The sequence below is a fragment of the Cervus elaphus genome, chromosome 9, assembly GCF_910594005.1.
Source record: "Cervus elaphus chromosome 9, mCerEla1.1, whole genome shotgun sequence".
Classification (NCBI taxonomy): Eukaryota; Metazoa; Chordata; class Mammalia; order Artiodactyla; family Cervidae; genus Cervus; species Cervus elaphus.
This window is the reverse complement of record NC_057823.1, coordinates 54,913,731-54,933,762: the sequence shown is the minus strand read 5'-3', so window position 1 is coordinate 54,933,762 and position 20,032 is coordinate 54,913,731. Positions and strand designations below refer to the sequence as shown.

The 20,032-nt window shown below is 45.2% G+C and overlaps 1 protein-coding gene and 1 non-coding gene across 7 annotated transcripts in view; both read left to right on the top strand.

Annotated features, from left to right (window-relative positions):
- The window catches only part of FGF1 (fibroblast growth factor 1), a 100,718-nt gene that overhangs the window by 66,227 nt on the left and 14,459 nt on the right, over positions 1-20,032 (top strand). For 5 of the 6 annotated variants that reach the window (XM_043913105.1, XM_043913108.1, XM_043913106.1 and 2 more), the window contains one exon: positions 10,971-11,173. In XM_043913105.1, coding sequence (XP_043769040.1) covers positions 11,005-11,173 — 169 coding nt within the window. In that variant the 5' untranslated portion in view covers positions 10,971-11,004. Of the gene's footprint in view, positions 1-7,405; positions 7,498-10,970; positions 11,174-20,032 lie in introns of all 6 variants that reach the window. The other variant, XM_043913107.1, reaches the window with a different exon arrangement.
- Positions 694-812, top strand: LOC122701161. The gene has a single exon (XR_006342999.1). It is a non-coding gene; the product is annotated as a small nucleolar RNA SNORA36 family (small nucleolar RNA).

Here is a 20,032-nt window from a genome sequence, read left to right as displayed (position 1 = left end):
CCTACATGCAAGGCCCTTCCCAGGCCTCACTCTCTCCCATCCTCATGGCACAATAGGATCAGTCCTCTTAACAGCTTCCTTTTATCAATAAGGATCAGAAAAATTAAATGACTCGCCAGGTCATGCAAGCCACGTCTATGAAAACCTCCCTTTTTCACGGTCACTCCAACACAGTAGGAAGGAAGATCTTTCACTCAGTCTGCCCAGTGACCTCAGATCTCACCCAGCCCTTTAAAAGTAAAGGCAAATGACTGTGCAGTGACAAAAGCCAAGAAAGATTTAGCCATTGTTGGGTTATTTGGGGAAAGCATCACAGTGACAATGAGGAAAGTGCTGGTGGGCGCCACTATAACGCTGGGGAAGCCGATAGTCATGTGTCAAAGAACCCGTCAAAGACTTCATTCAAGGAAGAAAAGTACCTCCAGCAGAACACAGTCCAGGGGCCTTTGCAAGCTATGGAAGCTGGTAGGGTAAAACGGGTAGAAAAGCTAAGGATCACTTAATCCAACAGGCATTTTATTCTCTTTCACAAGTTTCTTTGGCAATTCAAATCATGGACTCTGGAGTCAGAACCTAAGTCTTTCTTCAGCTCTCAGTTTTCACATTTATGTAGCTGTGTGACCTTAAGACAAATTACTTAAGCTCTCTGAGTCTCAGGGTCTTCAGAAGCAAAACAGGGGACAAACAAGCAATGCCTTGAGTTCAGGTCAGGGCAGTGTCTCTGTTCTATTAAACTCAGAGACATCAAACTGACCAGGGTAGCTGACTGCTAGAAAATATTACTCTATTCACTTACCTCCTAGCCATAAAAACAAAGAAAAGCAATGCCTGCCTAACAGAATTTCTTCAAGATTAATTAATATAATATATACAAAGCACTTTAGACAGTACCTGGTACTTAGTACATGTCTGAGAAAAGGTCACTATTTTATTATTTATGGGCATATTTTATTATTTATGGGTATGTCCAGGGTAGGCTATTGGGAAACATATGGTAGGGCAAGGCCTCAGCATTTCCAAAGAGATAACAAATACATACTTCAAAAGATTGAGTTTGTAGAAGCCAAATTTTCTAGGTCAGGAGAAAAGCAAAAAAAAAAAACAACTCAGCAAACAGACTCTCTTTCTATGAGCTGGAAGGTCTGTCGATTTCAAGAAAGGAATGTCCTTGCTGGGCTGGTCCTGGAGACTGTTAACTTGCACAACAGATTCAAAAGATTTTTGGAGACACATCAGTAAGAGGAGGCTAGAGGATGGGTGGAAAGGGTTGCTAGAGCCCCTGCAGAATCACTTTGCATTTGGCTCGAGGCCCTGGGGCTTCCTGTGTCAGTCTGCAGGAAGGATGTTCCCATTGAAGATGTGTGCAGGTCTTCAGAACGGCTAAGTGCCTGCTGGATGCTCTGGCCCGGGGTGTACCATTAAGCCCAGACAGACCTGGGGCCCACAGAGCACACAGCTGCGCCAGGGAGCACTCTGTTTTTCCTCTTGAACAGAGGCCGTTTTCTCTAAGCATTTAAAAGAATTCCTGATGTCTAAACAAATGATGCTCTAAGGGGGAAGTGTTTTGGGAATGGTTAAGCCAGACTGCAGAGAATTAAATTTGGGAATCAAGGGAAGGAATGAAGGATATTGGAGGAGATTCTTTGGAAAGTATGTGTCTGCTCATATTTTCTACTCTTCATTGAGGGGTAAAAGACCTAAGGTTGGGACTGAGCCATTGGGTAACACAGCCCAATTAGATGAACAGTCCCCACTTCCTGCTGGCTACACTTGGTCTAAGCATCTATATCCCTCTTATCTGAAGCATAACTTTATGACTTCATTTCTGGTATGGCCAGATTGTGAATATCTTAAAGGCAGACATTATGATTTCTACTACAGTTCCAGAATTCCTGTTTCAAAAAGACTTAGATATGTTTCAAAATCCAGAATTTGGGAGATTTTAGAAAGGTAGTATGGTGTGTATATTGTATATGATGGAATAATTCCAGAGGTGTCTGGCATAGTAGCCTAAAATCAAGCATGTTAATAACTCTCCACCAGATTATATAAATATTAACCCAAATGGAATAAAAAAAAAACTTTAAAAAGTCTCAGGACAGTTTCTGTCTTGTTTTGCCATATTTGAATAATGAAAGGACTTCTGGTTTTCAGAGTCTTTTGAATTTCAGAATTATGGATTAGGGATTTCAGGCTTTTTTAAAAATTTATTTTATTTTTCCTTCTTTTCTTTTGCAAATTTTCAGAACATTTGCAGCATCCTGCCCTTGACAGGTGCAGAGTAGAAGTTATCTTCCAAAACATGATATTTTGATATCCCTCATGTAATATCTGATTCTGGAAGCCAGGGGATAGTTTATTCTCAATGACTTTGGGATTCTTAAGGATTAAAAGAATACTAAATTAAAGAGTATTGGAGATGAAGACAACTGAAACGTAGATTTTCTATCATCCTGGACAGTAACACACACAAACCCATAGTATATCATAGTCAACACCTAAGCAAATGAGAAGAGAGCATCAATGCATGTCAGTGACATGAAAAATTTCTACCCTATCACTTAAAAAATATTTGCAAATATTGCTAAAATATCAGTAAACATTAAAAATCAACTTTGTTCAATTTTAATAGCACAGATAACTGGCGAAACCAAACAATAAGATACATGGAGGCTGGTAATCAAGCTAACATATACTGAATGCTTATAAGTTTTCAAGTGCTGGGCTCAGTGCTTTGCATGTATTATTATTTATGGCTTACAGAACTCCGTGCAGTAGCTGCTACTACGGGGCCCCATTCTGGAGATAAGGAATTAAAAAAAAACAAAAAACAAAAAAGACACACACTAGTGAGTGTCCAGCCAGAACTCCAACCTGAGTTTGGCAGTCAGAGGGAAAAAAGGAAGGAAGGAAGGCAAGGAGGGAGAGAGGGAAAGGAAGAATAGAGAGAGGAAAAGTCTTTTCTTATAGTATTTGCCAATTTCTGTGGTGTAAACACTCTCCCTGGGGCGAACTTACAAGTTACTAATGGTTCAACAACCGGCTAGCAAAATTCATAATTAATAAACTGGCTTTCACAAACTTGTAGGAGATGACTCCTGCATGTCACTGTCAAGTCCATCCCACAGCCATGTCCATAGTTTACTGCTAACTTTGGAAGATGGGATTTCAGCTCGTGGAACAGATCTGGCTTAGGAGGAACACGCAGAAGTGATAGCCCAAGCCAGTCAGTCATGGCCCCATTCCTTCCTCAGTGCTGGTGCGGACCTAGCACACACCAAAGGTAGAATAGGAAATAGGAGAACACACTTGTGTCCCTCTCCTCACCAGAGGGTGTGAAGTGGGTCCTGCCAACCTGACACTCCCTGGCAGAAATAACACCTGAAACTTGTTTCCAGACCCTACCAACTTTCTCTAGGTGAGATAAGGAGGTCAGACTTGAGACCAAAGGGTCTGATCCCTTCCTTTAAGATCTTTAATTTCCTTAACATCTCCTTCGAAGTAGTAAGGAAGTATCTTCTATAAAATGAGAACCAGGTTTTGGCCTGCTTTTAACATAGGATAGGATATTCCAGACCTAATCTGAACCAAATCAAAATACATGTAGGCTCTTTGCTTAGATACTCTGTTAACACCTTTAGGACACCACCTTCTAATTAGGTGTCCTGATAATATATTTCCATGAGAGGCTCCCAAGAAGGGACTGGCCTGCTATTCAATCAACAGAAATGCACATAACACTGATTATGTCCAGCCATTTGCTAAGTTCTGGGTCTAGAAAGAAAAAGCACAGCTTCTGTTCCAGGGCCTTGGAGACTAATGAAGGAGACAGTCAAGCAAACATAGTCAAATTATATTCATTCACTCTTTCAACAAATATTTATCAAATGCCCATTCAGTAACAGGCATTTTGCCAGGTACTAGGCTACCATGGTGAGCAAGACAGATTGGTTTGTACTATCATGGAGCTGACAGCTCAGTCATGAAGACACATTAATTAAATAATCTAAGAATGAAGGTGTAATTAAAAACTGAAATAGGAGCTCTGAGGAAATGCTAAATGGTCCTGGGAGAACTAGAGGAACCTAATCCAGTTAATGGAAGTCAGGCAAGGCTTGAGGAAATGAGAATTGAACTAAGACTGGGAAAATAGTAGGAGTCAATCAGGTGAATGAGGCAGAGGGGAGGAGGAGAAGAAAGGTGCTCCAGAGAGAGGGAATAGCGTGAGGAAGCGGAAGCTTAGAGAGAGAATATGAAGGGGCATGAGCAGGGGTAGAGGCCAGGGCTGGTCCTCACAGAGCCCTGCTGTCCTTGTTCTGGCCTTACTCTTTATCCCAGAGCAACTGGAAAATAATGAAGGGTTAAGTAGGGAATATGTACAGCAATTACACCCAGTGCTATGACAGAGTAAACGGTATGCTGCCATGGGAGCATTAGGGAATCGACTAATCTAAACTGGTGTCTGTGGGATGGAGGAAGAGTAGGGAGGTTAGGGCTGGTGATATGTCCAAACAGGCTTTCTGGAGGAGGGAATATCTGAGATGAATTTTTGAAAGATGAGTATGACTTAGCCAGGCCATGGTGGAAGGGTGGAAGAAGGGAGAGACAGAGAGAATGCAGCTGGGTGAGTGTGAGGGTGTGGGGGGACTCCAAAAAGAGCAGACCAATGAGAGGAAAGGCAACAAGGTTAGGTGGGGACCAGATGAGGAAAGGCTATAGGTCATAGGTTTGGGTTTTATCCTGATGGCAGCAGAGAACACACTGACAAGGTCAAAGATCTTCAATAGGAGAGAAATGCTCATTTTCATATGTTAGAAAGGTCACTGGCAGCAGGGTATAAAGTGGACTGGAAGACAGCAGTGCTGGAGAAGAGAGGCCATTGCTGTCCGTCTCAGCAGCCCAGGTGAGAGAAGGTGTTACACTTGCTCCCAGCAGCACAGTGAAAATGCAAGAGGGAGGGTGATGCTAGCAGACATTGAAGAGGCACAGTTGAAAGGGCTTTGTCATGCGTGGGATGGGTGGGAGTGATTTCTACTCTAACCAAAGAATAGTCTCAACAAAATTCTATTTGTGTTGAGTCTAACTTTATGACCTTGAACATGGTCAATTTTTGTAAATGCTCTGTGTGTCCATGAGAAAAACGGTGTTCACTAATTGTTTGGTGTAGGGTTCTCTTATATGGTTCATTCAATTAAGCATGTTAATTGTGTATTTTGATCTTCCACATAGTACTTTTTGTCTATTTGCTCTATTATTTATGACAAAAATGTGCTATAATCTCCCACCATCGTTGTGGACTGGTCAACAACTTCTCTTACATATTTGTCCATTTTCATTTTTGAGGCTACATTATTAAGTATACACAGGCTTAGAAGTTTTACATCTCTCTGTTGAGTTGATCCAGTTACCATTATGCAGTGATCCTTTTTATCCCTGATCATTCTTTTTGCCATAGATCTATTTTATATTATTAATATATTAATATTGCTATACTTAAATTTTTGTTAACTTTTGGTGTCTATTTTTCATCCTTTTTCTTTTAATCTTTCTGTGTCCTCATGCTTTTAATGTGTCTCTTGTAATCAGTGTAGATGGATTTTTTAAAAAAATCAAATAACTAGCAAATTTAGCCCATTTACATTTATTGTGATTATAAATATATTTGAATTTATTTCTGCTACTTAATTATGAGCAATGTTTTTAAATATATTTGAATTTATTTCTGTCACTTAATTATGAGCTATGTTTTTAAAAGTTTCTATGAGTTTTCTCTTTTTTTCTAGATTCTTTTGGTTAAGTACAGTTTTATTCATTTCACCTTTTTTCCCTTATACCTGTCAGTTGCTGGTTGGAATTAATACATTCTATTTCTTTTAACATGTATATTTGACTTATCAATATCTAAGGTAAATGAGTATCTCTAAGGAAAAGCTCAGGCTTTTGAGTCACACCATTCAAAGAGATGAGAGAAAGGACCTGGGGTATATTTGAGGCCAAAGGTGAGATCTGTTTTACATATACTGAATTTGAGAACACATACCCAATTATCACCTTAACAGATGCCTATGCACTTACCTTCAATGGCTTAATACACTTTGCAAAACATCCTCCTTCATGGGTATTCTGCATTGCTTAAGCAGTGACAGAAATTAAAAACAAAATTAAAAAAAATAAACATCAGTGTTTGTCTTCCTTTGATTCTTAGAACCATGTCTTCGCTTCTGACCTAGCCCAGGGCCACACTGAACACATATGTGTCCTAGAAACAGCAAGCCTCACGAACATTCCTTCAATAACCATCAGTAAGCTGAGAACTGAGTATGAAACAGTGACCTGGATTCTTTCTCACATAACCATGGCTCACCTGTGCCGCCTCCATCTTTTCCACTGTGTTTGTGGCTTGAATGATAAGGGAGGAAGGGCTTAGCTAATTTCTGCCAAATATTAGAGGGGAGAAAAACTCTATTTCCATACCAGCTGAAAAAATTATTTTAAATTAAGCATTCAGTTGCAGCTGACCTAGACCACATTAGGCTTCAACCAGTTCAACATAACCACTTACCCCTATCTCCTAGAGGTCAGGTCACACCTGTAAACTTTCTAAGTAGCGTTATGAATACTGTATTCATTTAACCCTTCAGTCAGCTGAAGGGTTAAATCTGAGGTAGGCAGCAGGGTGGGGATTATTAGAGGAAATATCTTGGAAGAAGTTAATGACTCGCCTAGGCTCCCAGAGCCAATTTGTGCATAGCTAGAGCTGTACGGTGTTCCTTACTCTCCCACACTGAAAAGTGACTGTGGTATTCCCAGCTAAAAGCATATACTTAACATCCTATTCATGTGTCAGAGCCCAGGTTCTCTTCCAGAGGCTACAGCTAACAAAATATGTCAGGCTTAATATAAATGTTCCAACACGCCTGGTGTTCTCCTCACTTTGGTTGTCACTGGTAAGTCGAGAAAATCTCCCCAGGGCCCCAAATCCCAGAGGGCTGGGCCAAGCACATGACAATGACATCCACTGGGCTTGGTCTTTTCCATCTCCCAACAAACACAGAGATAACCCCCTTCCCTGACAGCCAACAAAAAGATTATAGTAACCAGGAGCAGGGCTTATAAATTTCCATTATGCTCTACGCCTAATTTCACATAGTTAATGGATTCATTTATTAGAGCAATTTGTGAAAATCCCCAAGGGCCTGGTAAGGCTGCTGCCTAATGGTTTTATCATGTCATACACTTTCTTCATGCCTGTCCTTTAACACTTACTGGATTGGCAAGGAACTTTGGACCAACCACTACTGAAAATACAAGTAAACTGTAAACAAAGCAGAAAGGGGAAGGGCATTCTGTGCCTCTGGAGTTTCCTTCAACAACAAAAAAATTTTCATTTTTGTATGTTTCACAGCTGATTCATCAAATGCCACTTCACAGCCTACCAAATTCACATTGAACTCAAGGCTTATTTTCAGGCATCAGCATATCACCTTCAGATTTCAGGTATGGATTTGAACCAAAGGGTGATGGGAGCAATCTTAAGTCAATGCAGCCACACAGTCACCGCACCTCTTACTGGGTGGAGCAGGCCCAGAGCAGAGGCGGGGGCTTGTATAACCCCAGGCTGCAATGCAAACCAGAGGGAAGGGGTGCCTGGCCTCTGGCAGAGGTCCTATCTGGGGAGAGTTGCAGTGATAAAGCCCAGGCTTCATGGCTTAACATACACATGAATGTGAGAGCATCAGTAGAATTCTTGGCCAGAACTGATGCCTCCAACCATGGCCAGCCTTTCGGTGCATCTGTTCCCTTCTTCCTAATGGAATGGAAGCAACAATGTAAATGAGTAGAGCCTGATTCACATGCAACACTTAGAAACCAACTTAATGGAGACTCCTAATGGGTGCCAGATCTCGAACAGAGGCCGTCCTCATCACAGCAACTGCTGCATGACCAGGGCTCACGGGGACCTCCCTTTGAAAAAATCCAGGGACAGCAAGAAGCAAAATTCTGCCTAAGACGGAGAATACAAATGACTATTTGTATAGTGAAATGGCCACCACTAATATATGGTTATTGTCTCCTGTACCTAATTAAGTACTAGGTGCTTGAAAAGAGGACTGATAGAACAAAAAACATGGATTATCTCTTAGCTGTAATTTAAGGCACAAGGATCTGGTCAGTGTTGTATGTTGACGACAGGTGATGGGTGAAAATGCCCATGTTTGGAAGCACTGAATTGCTTTACATCAGAGGGGATTCCAGAATTGTGTGGAATGGGGAAGAGGAGGGAGAGGGACATTGAGAGGCTGGGAGGAAACAGGGCTGAGCACAGAGAGAGACTCAGAGCTGTGTGGATAAAGAGGGTTTTGGGAAAGAGAGTGAGGTTTTGGGAAGGGAATGTAAAGAGCTGTGGAAGGTGAACTCTGCCGTCTGCCCTGTGGAACTGATGTATATGAAATTAATTTTCCATTTGTTATTGTTGTATGTGAAAAGGACCGGACAGAGTTTTGCCTTATGTGAAGAAGACATTTGGAGGTGGTCTGACTTTAAAGGTAGTTTACATGGTATATGCAAAACTCTGAGGATCCTTGGAGGGACTTCAAACCATAGCCCATGCGGCTGCAGATTGGAAGAGATGTACCAGACACATTACAATGCCTGAAGCAGAGGAACATGTGGAGGCTTCTAACATGAACTCTAATTCCAAAGTCACTAGGACAAATCACCCAAAGTGCTGTCTTGATTTCTGTTGGAATTACCTTCTATGCGAGCAGCTCCCTGAAGCCACTCCAGGGATGGCTGGATGGCTGGAAGGGGAGAGTGAGGAATGTAGGAGACTGGCTGGCCTTCTGTTAAGTTCACAGGACTCCTAACACCTGGTGACATGGGTTCTCCAGGGAATGACAACATACATGGGGGCAAAAGTGGAGGCTGTTGGTGGTGACGGCCAATACCTGGGTTACAGATGAGTAACAATGAATGATCAGGCCATGGGGGCAGATGTAAGTGCCAGGCTTTGAGTAAAACTCCCACTTCTGCTAGTAATACTGTGCTATCACTGAAGTCACTTAATACTGTCATGGTAATGAAAGGCAAGGCTATGGTTTTTCCAGTGGTCATGTATGGATATGAGAGTTGGACTGTGAGGAAAGCTGAGCACCGAAAAATTGATGCTTTTGAACTGTGGTGTTGGAGAAGACTCTTGAGAGTCCCTTGGTCTGCAAGGAGATCCAACCAGTCCATCCTAAAGGAGATCAGTCCTGGGTGTTCATTGGAAGGACTGATGCTGAAGCTGAAACTCCAGTACTTTGGCCACCTCATGTGAAGAGTTGACTCATTGGAAAAGACCCTGATGCTGGGAGGGATTGGGGGCAGGAGGAGAAGGGGACGATAGAGGATGAGATGGCTGGATAGCATCACCGACTCGATGGGCATGAGTTTGAGTAAACTCCGGGCGTTGGTGATGGACAGGGAGGCCTGGCGTGCTGCGATTCATGGGGTTGCAAAGAGTCGGACACGACTGAGCGACTGAACTGACCTAAAGTGAATGAAGGGCAAGTTGGGGCTTTCTTTCAACAGACCCCTTTAGAGGCTCACTTACTAGCTGTTGAGACAGGCTATGAGCAGCTATAAGCTTTGGTTTCACTTTATAAAAAAATTGAGGATAATATCAGTGTCTGCCTCAATGACATAAGTTAACTCCAGCCCATAATATGTTAATGATGATGCTGATGATCACTAGTATTATAAGGCCGCTTGATAATCAATGTGTACAACTGGCATCTACTCACTCTTATAAGATGAAATTCCCATGGTGGTTTTCTGGTCTCTTCTTGACCTCTTTCTTGTGCAGTTCTTGTAGTGAGCACTGATTCAGTCTTCTAAATGGTGGAGCAAGCAGATGTTTTAAAATACTAAAGTTTATCGGCTTTGCTTTTTAGTTCGTAGAGGGCCACTGATGCATTTGTACACTGATAATACACACTTGTGTAGAGTGGGTCCACTAATCCATCTGTACACTGATAATATAAATTTGTGTATAGTGGGTCCACTGATGTATTTCTACATATATGCATTTCTGATAATATAATTTGTGTACAGTGGGTATACATATCATTAGAGGGTCATAGAAGGTCATACAATGGTTTCTGTGTCATAAGACTTCTCATTAGGAAGTAATTAGGGTGAAGGTAGTCTTTGTACCAGGGATAGACTACTCTCTTCCCTGTGTGATCTGAGGATGTACAGGAAGCTGTGAATGCAGGTAACAGCCAGCAGAACCTTCAAAATACTCCACCCCATAAAATGTCCTTTGGCACATTGATGGCCCTTTAAAAACCCCACCTAACACCTCCACGTGCCTACTTCTCCACTTCTGGTTCCGTTCCCACCAGCAAACCCATAATTTTCCTTTACACATTAACTGTTGGCTAGCTCGGAAACACCCCACCCCTTCCCCCACGGGTCTTGAGTGCCCAGGCTCCCTGGGCTATCTCTGTACACAGGCCTCAGCACCTGGGCAAAACAGTGGGAGGGTGGAGGGAACAACCTCGGTGCCGGCCTCTTGGCTTCTGTGGGTTTCAGCCAGACCCTGAATGTTATTTTAGTGCAACTTCGGTGTTTAATTTGAGGATGTGCGTGGATCAGAAGGAGGGACCAAAACATTATTTTTTTTTCCGTCCACCAAAATGATCAAATTTGATATTCCAAAAAACGCACAGCCTGGTCCAGAGCTGAGTCCAATTGGGAAGTGGGAAATGACTGAAAATCCCTCCCCTGCCGGGGACCATCCTTCCTTAACCACTGGCCACTGCGCAGGCCCGTTTACTGTGGGCAGCACCTGGGCAGTCTGTGGTTTCCGCCCACCCAGGAGCCGGTGCCCTGAGGCTCTCCTTGCCTTATTGAAAGGGCACCAAATAGTGAGCCAAAGACCTTCGCTGGAAGAACATCCTACAGGGTTGTTTAATTTCTTACAGCCTTGAAACAGCCACAACCAGCAGCTGCTGAGCCATGGCTGAAGGAGAAACCACGACCTTCACGGCCCTGACTGAGAAGTTTAACCTGCCTCTAGGCAATTACAAGAAGCCCAAACTCCTCTACTGCAGCAACGGGGGCCACTTCCTGAGAATCCTCCCAGATGGCACAGTGGATGGGACGAGGGACAGGAGCGACCAGCACAGTAAGCACCCATCTCACATTTCTGGTATCTTCCTTAGTCAGGGACGGGAGACGGGAGAATAGCTAAGGGCTGTACCCCCTTCTCCAAGGTTCTTTTCAGATATGACACACTCAGACGCAGGGGTAACAAGGTACAGAGGGTCTGGGTGTGGAGAAGGGGGACTTGTGAGGGCAACAGCCTGCCTAAAGGAGTCTGATTTCAAGAGTTTAAGAGGACTCTCTGTTGACCTAACATACCTGCTGTGAGATCAGACTGGCTGCCAATGTTCAATTGTTCCAGATTCCTGTAAGCAGTGAGAGGCCTGGTCCCCAAGGCCTGTCAGGGCCCTTCTCGCTCCATGACGGGAAGGGCCACATGAGGCAGGGGCAGTAAACTCCCAACAGACAAGGGCTCAACTTCAAGTTAACCGATTCTCCAGGTTATGTTTCCACTGGGCTTGATTTGTGAAATCCTAGTTCACAATCGTAGTCTTACACCTCATTAATTATGCTGCTCTCGCTCTGCATATCATGCAGATGTGGCTGCGGTGACTGGGAGGGCTAAAGTCATTCTCCAGACCTTATAGAAACAGGAAAGTAGGAGTGATTTGAGCCAAAGACTGAGTATCTCTTCCGGGCTTTCCTGCCAGCCCTGCTCTCAGATGGTGTTGATAAATGGCGGTATGACTTTGGAGAAAAGACTTGACTATCTAAGAACAAAAATCTCTCCCTTCTGCTTTAGTATTTCTGGCAGTGGGGTGTATGTTTGATATTAGGTGTCTGGGTTCTACTGTGATGTCACTGGGGATTCCCTGAGCACCACCAAAGCATTAGATGTTGGAGCGGAGTCAAAAGTCAGATCTGGTCCCTGCTCAGAGGGTCTGAAGGGTCAAACGTGTCATAAGCCAAGGGAAGGAAAGTATGGATGAAATCAGGAGACACAGAATAGCACAGGTAGAATTTAAGGTTGTGCAGGATGGCTTTAAAATGAGATACAGAGAACACTGGCTTTTATGTGATGGTAGTCTTTATTACTGATTCAATTTACACCAAAGGTTAGGGCTTCCAAGGTGGTACTTGTGGTAAAGAACTCACCTGCCAATGCAGGAGATGCAAGAGATACAGGTTTGATCCCTGGGTTGGAAAGATCCCCTGGAGGAGGGCATGGCAAGCCATCTAGTATTCTTGCCTGGGAAATCCCATGGACAGAGGAGCCTAGCTGGCTATGGTCCATAGGGCCGCAGAGAGCTGGACACAACTGAAGCGACGTAGCACGCATGCACACACACCAAAGGTTGCAAGCACTAAGGACAAATGGTCACCCCAGTGGTGCTCACCCTCCACGCACAGAAGCACAGATGGTGGGGCGGAAGCTAGCATTCACCAACCAGGCGGCACTGTCCCTTCCCTTTCATCCACCAAGCAGACCCTTGCTATGAGAAGCAGGAAGTCTGGGGCTGAGGTTTGGGGCTGACTGCTGCAGGGTCAACTTGGTTTTAATGGCTTGTCTTCAGATGGACTTCCCAATGCCTTATACTTGATGAAAAATAGGTACCAGAGTATAGCAAAAAAACAAAAGACTACTGAGTATGTCAGACATATACACAAGCAACATTCACTGCAAATAAATGGACTTAGACTTCAATCTGTTGTGTTGTATTAGGCAAGCTACACAATTTGTGTGATATGCCTCATACAACACAAAGGGAACAAGCTGTAATCTCTAAAAGGTTTTAAACATTTCTAATAAGTCTTATCAGTTTTCTGAACCAACGAGAATGTTCTCTGGTCTTCCTCATCCCAGAGGAAAAGACAACCTTGGTGAAGTGTTCTATGGGGTTAAGCTGGCTCTTCTGGGAAACCTTAAATTCTGGGGTCACAGGAGGCTACAATTAGTACAATTCCAAGTACTAGGATTTCTGTACAGAGGGTATGTGACTTCACTGTTAACATTATAGTCTGCACTCTGGGTACAGAAGTGTGGGACAACTTCTGCATGGTGCTGCAAATTGAGCTGTCTGACCTAAGATGTCAGAAGCCCTGGAGGGCAGCATACAGTAGCATAGGAGTGTATGTGAGGAGGTCGAAACAAGAGTGACGGTGGATTAATTACTTCTCAAGTGAACTTAGGCTAGTTATGTAACTGTTCTGGCCTTACTTTTCTCAATTGTAAAATAAGAGCAATATTCCTTGCCTCCCAAGTTTCTTGGGTGAATTACATGAGACAATGTAGTGAAAATTCTTGGCACAGTCTCTTGACCGAGAGTAACTGCTCAGCATATGTTGGTTCATATTGCTACTGTCATCACCATTGTCACCATCACTACCACCACCGAGATTTCCATGTACTCAACAGAGCACATGGAACACAGCATAACACTTAAGGACCCTACCTACTCTCTTCCCTTCAGCAACACTGCCCTCCAGGAAGGCCAAGGGTTTGGAGTCAGGTTTGGATTCAAGGCCTCTCTGGCAACATTCAGAGTTGTTGTGTTGGCCTATTTACTTAGTCGAGAAGTAAGAACAAGGGCCAAGGAGGTCAGAAATGGAAGCAAGGTGAGTAAGCAGAAATCCATCCCCGTACCTGTCAATGCCAGGAGAACCAGGTAATCCACATACCCCCTGTAGAGTCAGGAGGCCTAGATTTAGAGTCAGAAACCTTGAGGTTATATTCCTGTGCTGCCGCTTTCTAACTGGATCAGCACCAGACAATTATCATTCTCTCCATTTGGCATAAAATGCTCTGCAAAAGCAGCTTTAAGTCTCCCAGCCCCCAGACCCTTCCCATCATCTTTTTCTCTACAAAAATGTGGAAGTCTCCAGTGTTCCCAGCTATCTCAACTAGCGGGGAAATACTGAGGCTCAGTTTCCTCACCAGTGCAATGGGAAGAGCAACACAGCCTTGTGTGCCTGACAAAGCTGAAAACTCATGAGATCCTGCAGCCAAAAGGACTGACTCCCTGCCATGGATGCACATACTAAATGTGGCTCTGTCGCCCTCTTCTGCCCAGAGGTGGTACTGCCACAATCTTTCTGAATTTCAAGGTTCTTCAGAAATAGAAACAACCTGGGCAGGCATGGAGTGGATGATCCCTGGGTGGTTAGCACAATGGTTTGTATTCCTTGATCATTAGTTTTAGCATGACTAGAGACCATGATGGAGAAGGCAATGGCACCCCCCCACTCCAGTACTCTTGCCTGGAAAATCCCAGGGACAGGGGAGCCTGGTAGGCTGCAGTCCATGGGGTCGCTAAGAGTTGGACACAACTGAACGACTTCACTTTTACTTTTCACTTTCATGCACTGGAGAAGGAAATGGCAACCCACTCCAGTGTTCTTGCCTGGAGAATCCCAGGGACGGGGGAGCCTGGTGGGCTGCCTTCTAGGGGATCACACAGAGTTGAACACGAGTGAAGTGACTTAGTAGCAGCAGCAGAGACCATGAAGATAAGTGGAGAGCCACACTCTAAAACTTCCTCCAGGGAGAGTATTTCTAAAAGCCAATCAAATATTTAAATAAATCTACATAAACCATGCAAAATGGAACTATACGCCTTCCAGCACTATAAGGCAAAAAAAAAAAAACTCAACTCCTTTTACAGCTTCTCTTTGTCCCCAACCAGTTGATCCACCCTGGACAGACTGAGAAGTATGCAAAATGTATTCCCTTCCTATCTCCAGGAGAATAAGTTTCCCAGAACCTAACCCAAGGTCTTTCTTGGAGTGGAATAAACCCACGGTGGATGGATGTGCATGGGCCACTGTCCTGTAGACCTGAGTCAGAGATCTCCACAGGTGGGAATTTCTGGCTGCAGAGAAGATGTTTTTGGTTCACCCTTTACAAAGGCTCAAATCATAGCTGTAGGCAGTTAGCAATGCAGACTATAGACATCTATTACTTTGCCACACTAGGGAGGCCAGGCAGGACCAGAGAGGAGAGTGGCAGACTGCAAAAAGGGGTGCTGGGGGCAGGGTGTCAGAAGATTTTCGTTGACTGCTAGGGTGTGGCTTGGGGGGCTGGTAAGTGGCCATGTCACCAGGAGAGGTAGGCTCCTGGAGGAGGAACAGGGGCAGGGAAAGAGGACCAGCTCCCCCTCAGACACCAGGTGTCTGAGGAGTGCCTTGTGTATCAGGGCAGCCCTCCTCAGGGTCATACTGCGCATTTCCTTGTGCGATTATCTAATGGTCTTCTGCCCCACTGGGCTCCCTGAGGACGGGGACTTCGTCTCTCACAGCTCAACACTGCAATCTGTGTGTCAAGCACATGGCTGCGCAGTCAGGTTCATGGCCAATAAATATTAATTTGATGAGTGAATGAACTGTGTTGCAAGCAAATAAATTCAAATTCAATATAATATTCCATAAATATCTATCAAGCACCTAATATATGCCAGGCGTTGCACTAGACTATTTAATTTCCTCTTAGCCACGGTCCTGATGAGGTTATTAATTATCATTCATAATGAACTGCCCTGTGAACTAACTCTGTGAACACTGAGCCCTGGGAAGAGCCAGTAACTGGGAAACTTGGCACCGACCCACAGCTGCATCTTCCAAAACGAAGGCTCTCTTATAGCACACTTCCACCCCTGACACCAACACCACAGTGGTGGTTTCACCCCACACACTGATTAAATGAACATATTGGATTCACACAGCCCATCTGTGGGCCCAGTAGATGCAGGACCCATCACTGCGGTTTACTGGCTCCCTGTCAGCTTCCCTGTCAGGAAGTTACTTTTCCTCCACGTGCCTGTTTCCTTGTTTAAAAACAAGGATGGCAACAGTACCCACCCTCATAGGAAAGTTGGAATTTTAAGTGTGACAGTTTGTGAATGTCTTTAACAGCCTGCCAGGCACATGATAAGCGCCTGGAACATGGTATCTATCAGCAGCAGCAACCTGAGGCTTGCTGGGCCTTCCTCCTCTAACCATCTGATCTTTGGAGTATGCTGAGTTAAACCAATGCTACACCAGCTCCCTGCATCTCGGCATCTCTGGGACTGTCCAGGCTTGGAGCTCTTGAGACCTGGCATGTAGGTACCCTGTGCCCAGGCACCAGCAGCTCCTCAAGTCCTGCCCTGTCTCGCCTCTCTGCACAGCAAGCTGTCTTGGGCAAAGCAAGGAGGAGCTCCGTGCCTGATTCCGCTCTTTCTGGGGGAGTTCACTCTCTGTCTAAGGGGGCCATAACCTATTTCTGGAGCAATAACTGGAGGATAGGAAAAAGTTCACGAGCATCCCAAACCTGCAGCCCCCTCCCGCAGCATGCACCCCTCACCTCCCCAAGCACGTACGAGGCTTCATGGGGAGCAGGATTACCGGCACCACGTACCACACAAATGGAAATGTTCCTGAGCAAAGTGTGTGCCAATCAAATATTTATAAATCAAACCACATCCTAAAGGCACTAGAGGAGTTCACTGGTCCCCAGAACCCTGCTTTGCAGCCCTTTAGAAAGGGCAGGCTCCTTCCCTTCAGTGAATCCCTCCCGCCCGCAGTTCTGGGGGCAGTCCAGATTCCCCATCCTGCTACGGCTCACCACCTGACGGCGAACCCACCGTGCTCCCCACTGCGCTGGTGTGCTCTTCAGGTGACCACAGTGGGCAGAGCCAGGCATCAGAGAGAGCAACTGGTCTTCAGACAGGCACGCTCTCCCTGGTGGCACGCCCTGCCGAAGGCCTCCTTCCCTCTCCTCCCTACCAGCTCCTTATCTGCTTATACAGGAGGGATTTTTCCAGATAGACTATTTTTTTAAAAAAATATCACACAGTCCATGGACTGTATCAAAATTTTCCAGGCACCTTTTTCAGACCCTAGAGGAGAAGCAAACACCTTTACACATTCTAAGAAAAGTCTTTTTCATACGCGCACGGGCACACACACACACACACACACACACACACACACATATGTATCCAAACCACTGTAACTTTTTTTCCCCCCACAAACTCCATTTTATTTCTTGTCCGTCTTTCTCTAATGTTTTACGGTGCCCGGCTTGTGGCTACATTTTAATTATAAATGCCACTGACATAAAACAACCTCACTAAGTTCTGAATGGGGCTGACCTCATTTTGGGTAAACACAGCAAAGGACGGGAAGTCTCCAACCCAGAATAAACCAGGCACGTAATCTCTCTGGGCCTCTCTCTGGAGAGCAGAGGTGGAAAGCAGGCTTAAAGGCCATGGAGGAACGTGCTGCAGAAGCAGGACCTCCCTCCGCAGCATTCATCCTGCTGAAGGCAGCAGCTGTAGTCTTACCTTTCAAAATTCCCAGGGAGGGACAGGAAGACACCAGCATGGTGCCCCAAAGCTCATGTCTCTTGGCACTGGCAAGTTCTAACTCCTGTCTCTTCTTTCTATCCTTGGAATGTAAGGGATCATGTGTCTTACTGTGACTAAACTACTATGAAGAGCTAATGGAAGGCTCTGAGGTGCAGAAGAGAAAACCAGAGACACCGGCTTATAATTCCTCAGGAAAAGAAGGAGGACCTCTAGACAGGGACCAGCATAGCCACTCAGATCCCTGGCTTCCCCCTTGCCTAGGTTCCCCTAAGTAAAGACCCCTGAAGAGTCCAAAGGATGAGGCAGGAGCATGGGCTGCAAAGGTCATCCTGTATATTTCAGTTATTTGACATTTACTTTTGATAAATTAGCCATTCCCAAACCAGCACACCCTAATGCGTTCCTAGACAAGGAGCAGGACTCTGGATTCCACTGGGGACACTGTGGTTACTAGTCCATCAGGCAAATGCTTCCAGTCTTTCTGTAGCACATTTTTAAAGTGCTTTATAAGTTTGAATTTCTCTAAGAAACTTGTAACTATCACTAGAGTACCTATTTTAAAAATTGCTTTTCATTTCTTCAGCTGAGTCAAAAGTCGCTGTCCATATTTCAGAGATGGGGAACAGTGACTCCCCTGAGGGCTGAGCGATTTGCCCTGTTTTTCAAAAAGCACTTGCCCCTTCATCCTTGGGATGCTGCAGAGCCATTGACCACCCTGCTCACAGAGAGCAAGTCCTAAATTCCCCATACGGGAGAGAGGAGGTACTCCCTCCACCCCTGTGTCCTGGGTGCTAACCTGGTGGAAGGTGCTGGAAGGAGACACTGAACAGAGCAGGTGTGGCCTGAGTGGCCCTTCACCAGCTTTCCGGGTTCCCTGTCTGCCCTTAAGTTGTTGTTCACTCACTAAGTTGTGACCCCATGGACTGCAGCACATCAGGCTTCCCTGTCCTTCACCATCTCCTGGAGTTTGCTCAAACTCATGTCCATTGAGTTGGTGGTGCCATCCAACCATCTCACCCTCTGTCGCCCCCTTCTCCTCCTGCCCTCAATCAGGGTCTTTTCCAGTGAGTCAGAAAGGTGTGTCTGCCCGCAAGATGACACACCTTTTGCAGATACCTACATTCAGGTCTAGATGGTCCCCGAGGGAAAGTCTGTGTTGGGTCACAGAGCACGGCAGGGGTCAGCAGCAGCAAGAAACTCAGTGCCTGCCCACCAACTACAAACCAGGCTTTACACATCAGCCACCCAGCCACACCCGGAGCACGGCAAAACCATCAGCAGCCCCACCACCCAAAGGTAACCACATTACCAACTTGCTGGCTGTTCTTGCCTCAGTATTGTCTTTTGAAAGGAACGAAGAGTTAGGATGAAAGGCAATTTCCCTCCACTCCCCTCCCCAGTCTCATTTTCATCCTCCCTAGAGCAGCCACTGCTATGAATTTGGACTGAATCAAGTGCACATTTTTATCTTTTACTCCCTATCTATTCATGCATTGGTTTATTTTATTTATTTTTTTTACAAAATTTTCATCAAGGATTTACCACAAATACTCTTTTGCAGTTTGCTTTTTTCCCACTGTACATTATTTTCTGCTTTTCTTTGAGAGAGAAAACAACTATAGAAAGGGAGAAACAAAAGGAGGGTTTTGGTTTTGTTTGCTTTTAGCTCAAAAACAAGTGGAGTTTTTGCTATTGTACTGCTTGATCACTCTGGGTCATCTGACCCTAAATAGGTGTAAGCCCCTGAAGGCAGGGACCTTGCCCACCCTGAGCAGAGCACCCAGCACGTGATGCCCGGACCATAAACACGTGGTGACTCGGTGGCTTCCCCTGAGGCCCCTGCTCCCTCCAAGAGGGAAGGGCTGCTGCTTCCGCCAAGGCTGTCGGCCAGTCCCTCCCTCTCTTTGTAAGCCCCCCTGTCCCGCTTGCTCTCCTTCCCTCCCACCCCTCAGCAGCAGCTGCAGGAGGATGTAGGTTTGGAAAACTGGAATGAAGTCACACTAGGCAGTTGGACACCTAGTCAGCTACGCGAGCAACGCGCTGGGTGTTACTCCTTCCTGCCAGCTCTGCTTGTAGAAGGATATATGTTTAAGCAACTTAGCCAGAAAGAAATCCAGTGAAAATGAGCTATGAAACTTGGACATCCTGGAGAAATAATATTTACAGAGGAAACTCTTGAGACAAACTCTCACCAGTGCAACAACTTGGTGCTGGGGCTCAGGGCCGAGGGCTGAGTCGTGCGCCAGGCAGCTCTGTCTCATGTTTACCTCCATGGGGCGTTTACACGGCCAGGACGGGGCTCCTCAGACAGCAAAGTCAACTCTACCTACCCCCACAGCGAGACAAATGGGCATTATTTAAGGCGCAGAACAGAAATGGACTAGAAAATAAAAAGTTAAAAAAATAAGTCTTCCTAGGTGATCACGATGTGCTGGTGTAGGTTCGTCGTTTATAACAACTGTACCTCGCTGGTGGGGGGTGACAACAATGGGGAGACTGTGCCATGCAGGGGAGGGGGCACATGGTAAATTTCATACTTCCCCCGTATTTCTGCTGTGAACCTAAAACTGCTCTACCAAAGGAAGTCTATTAAAAAA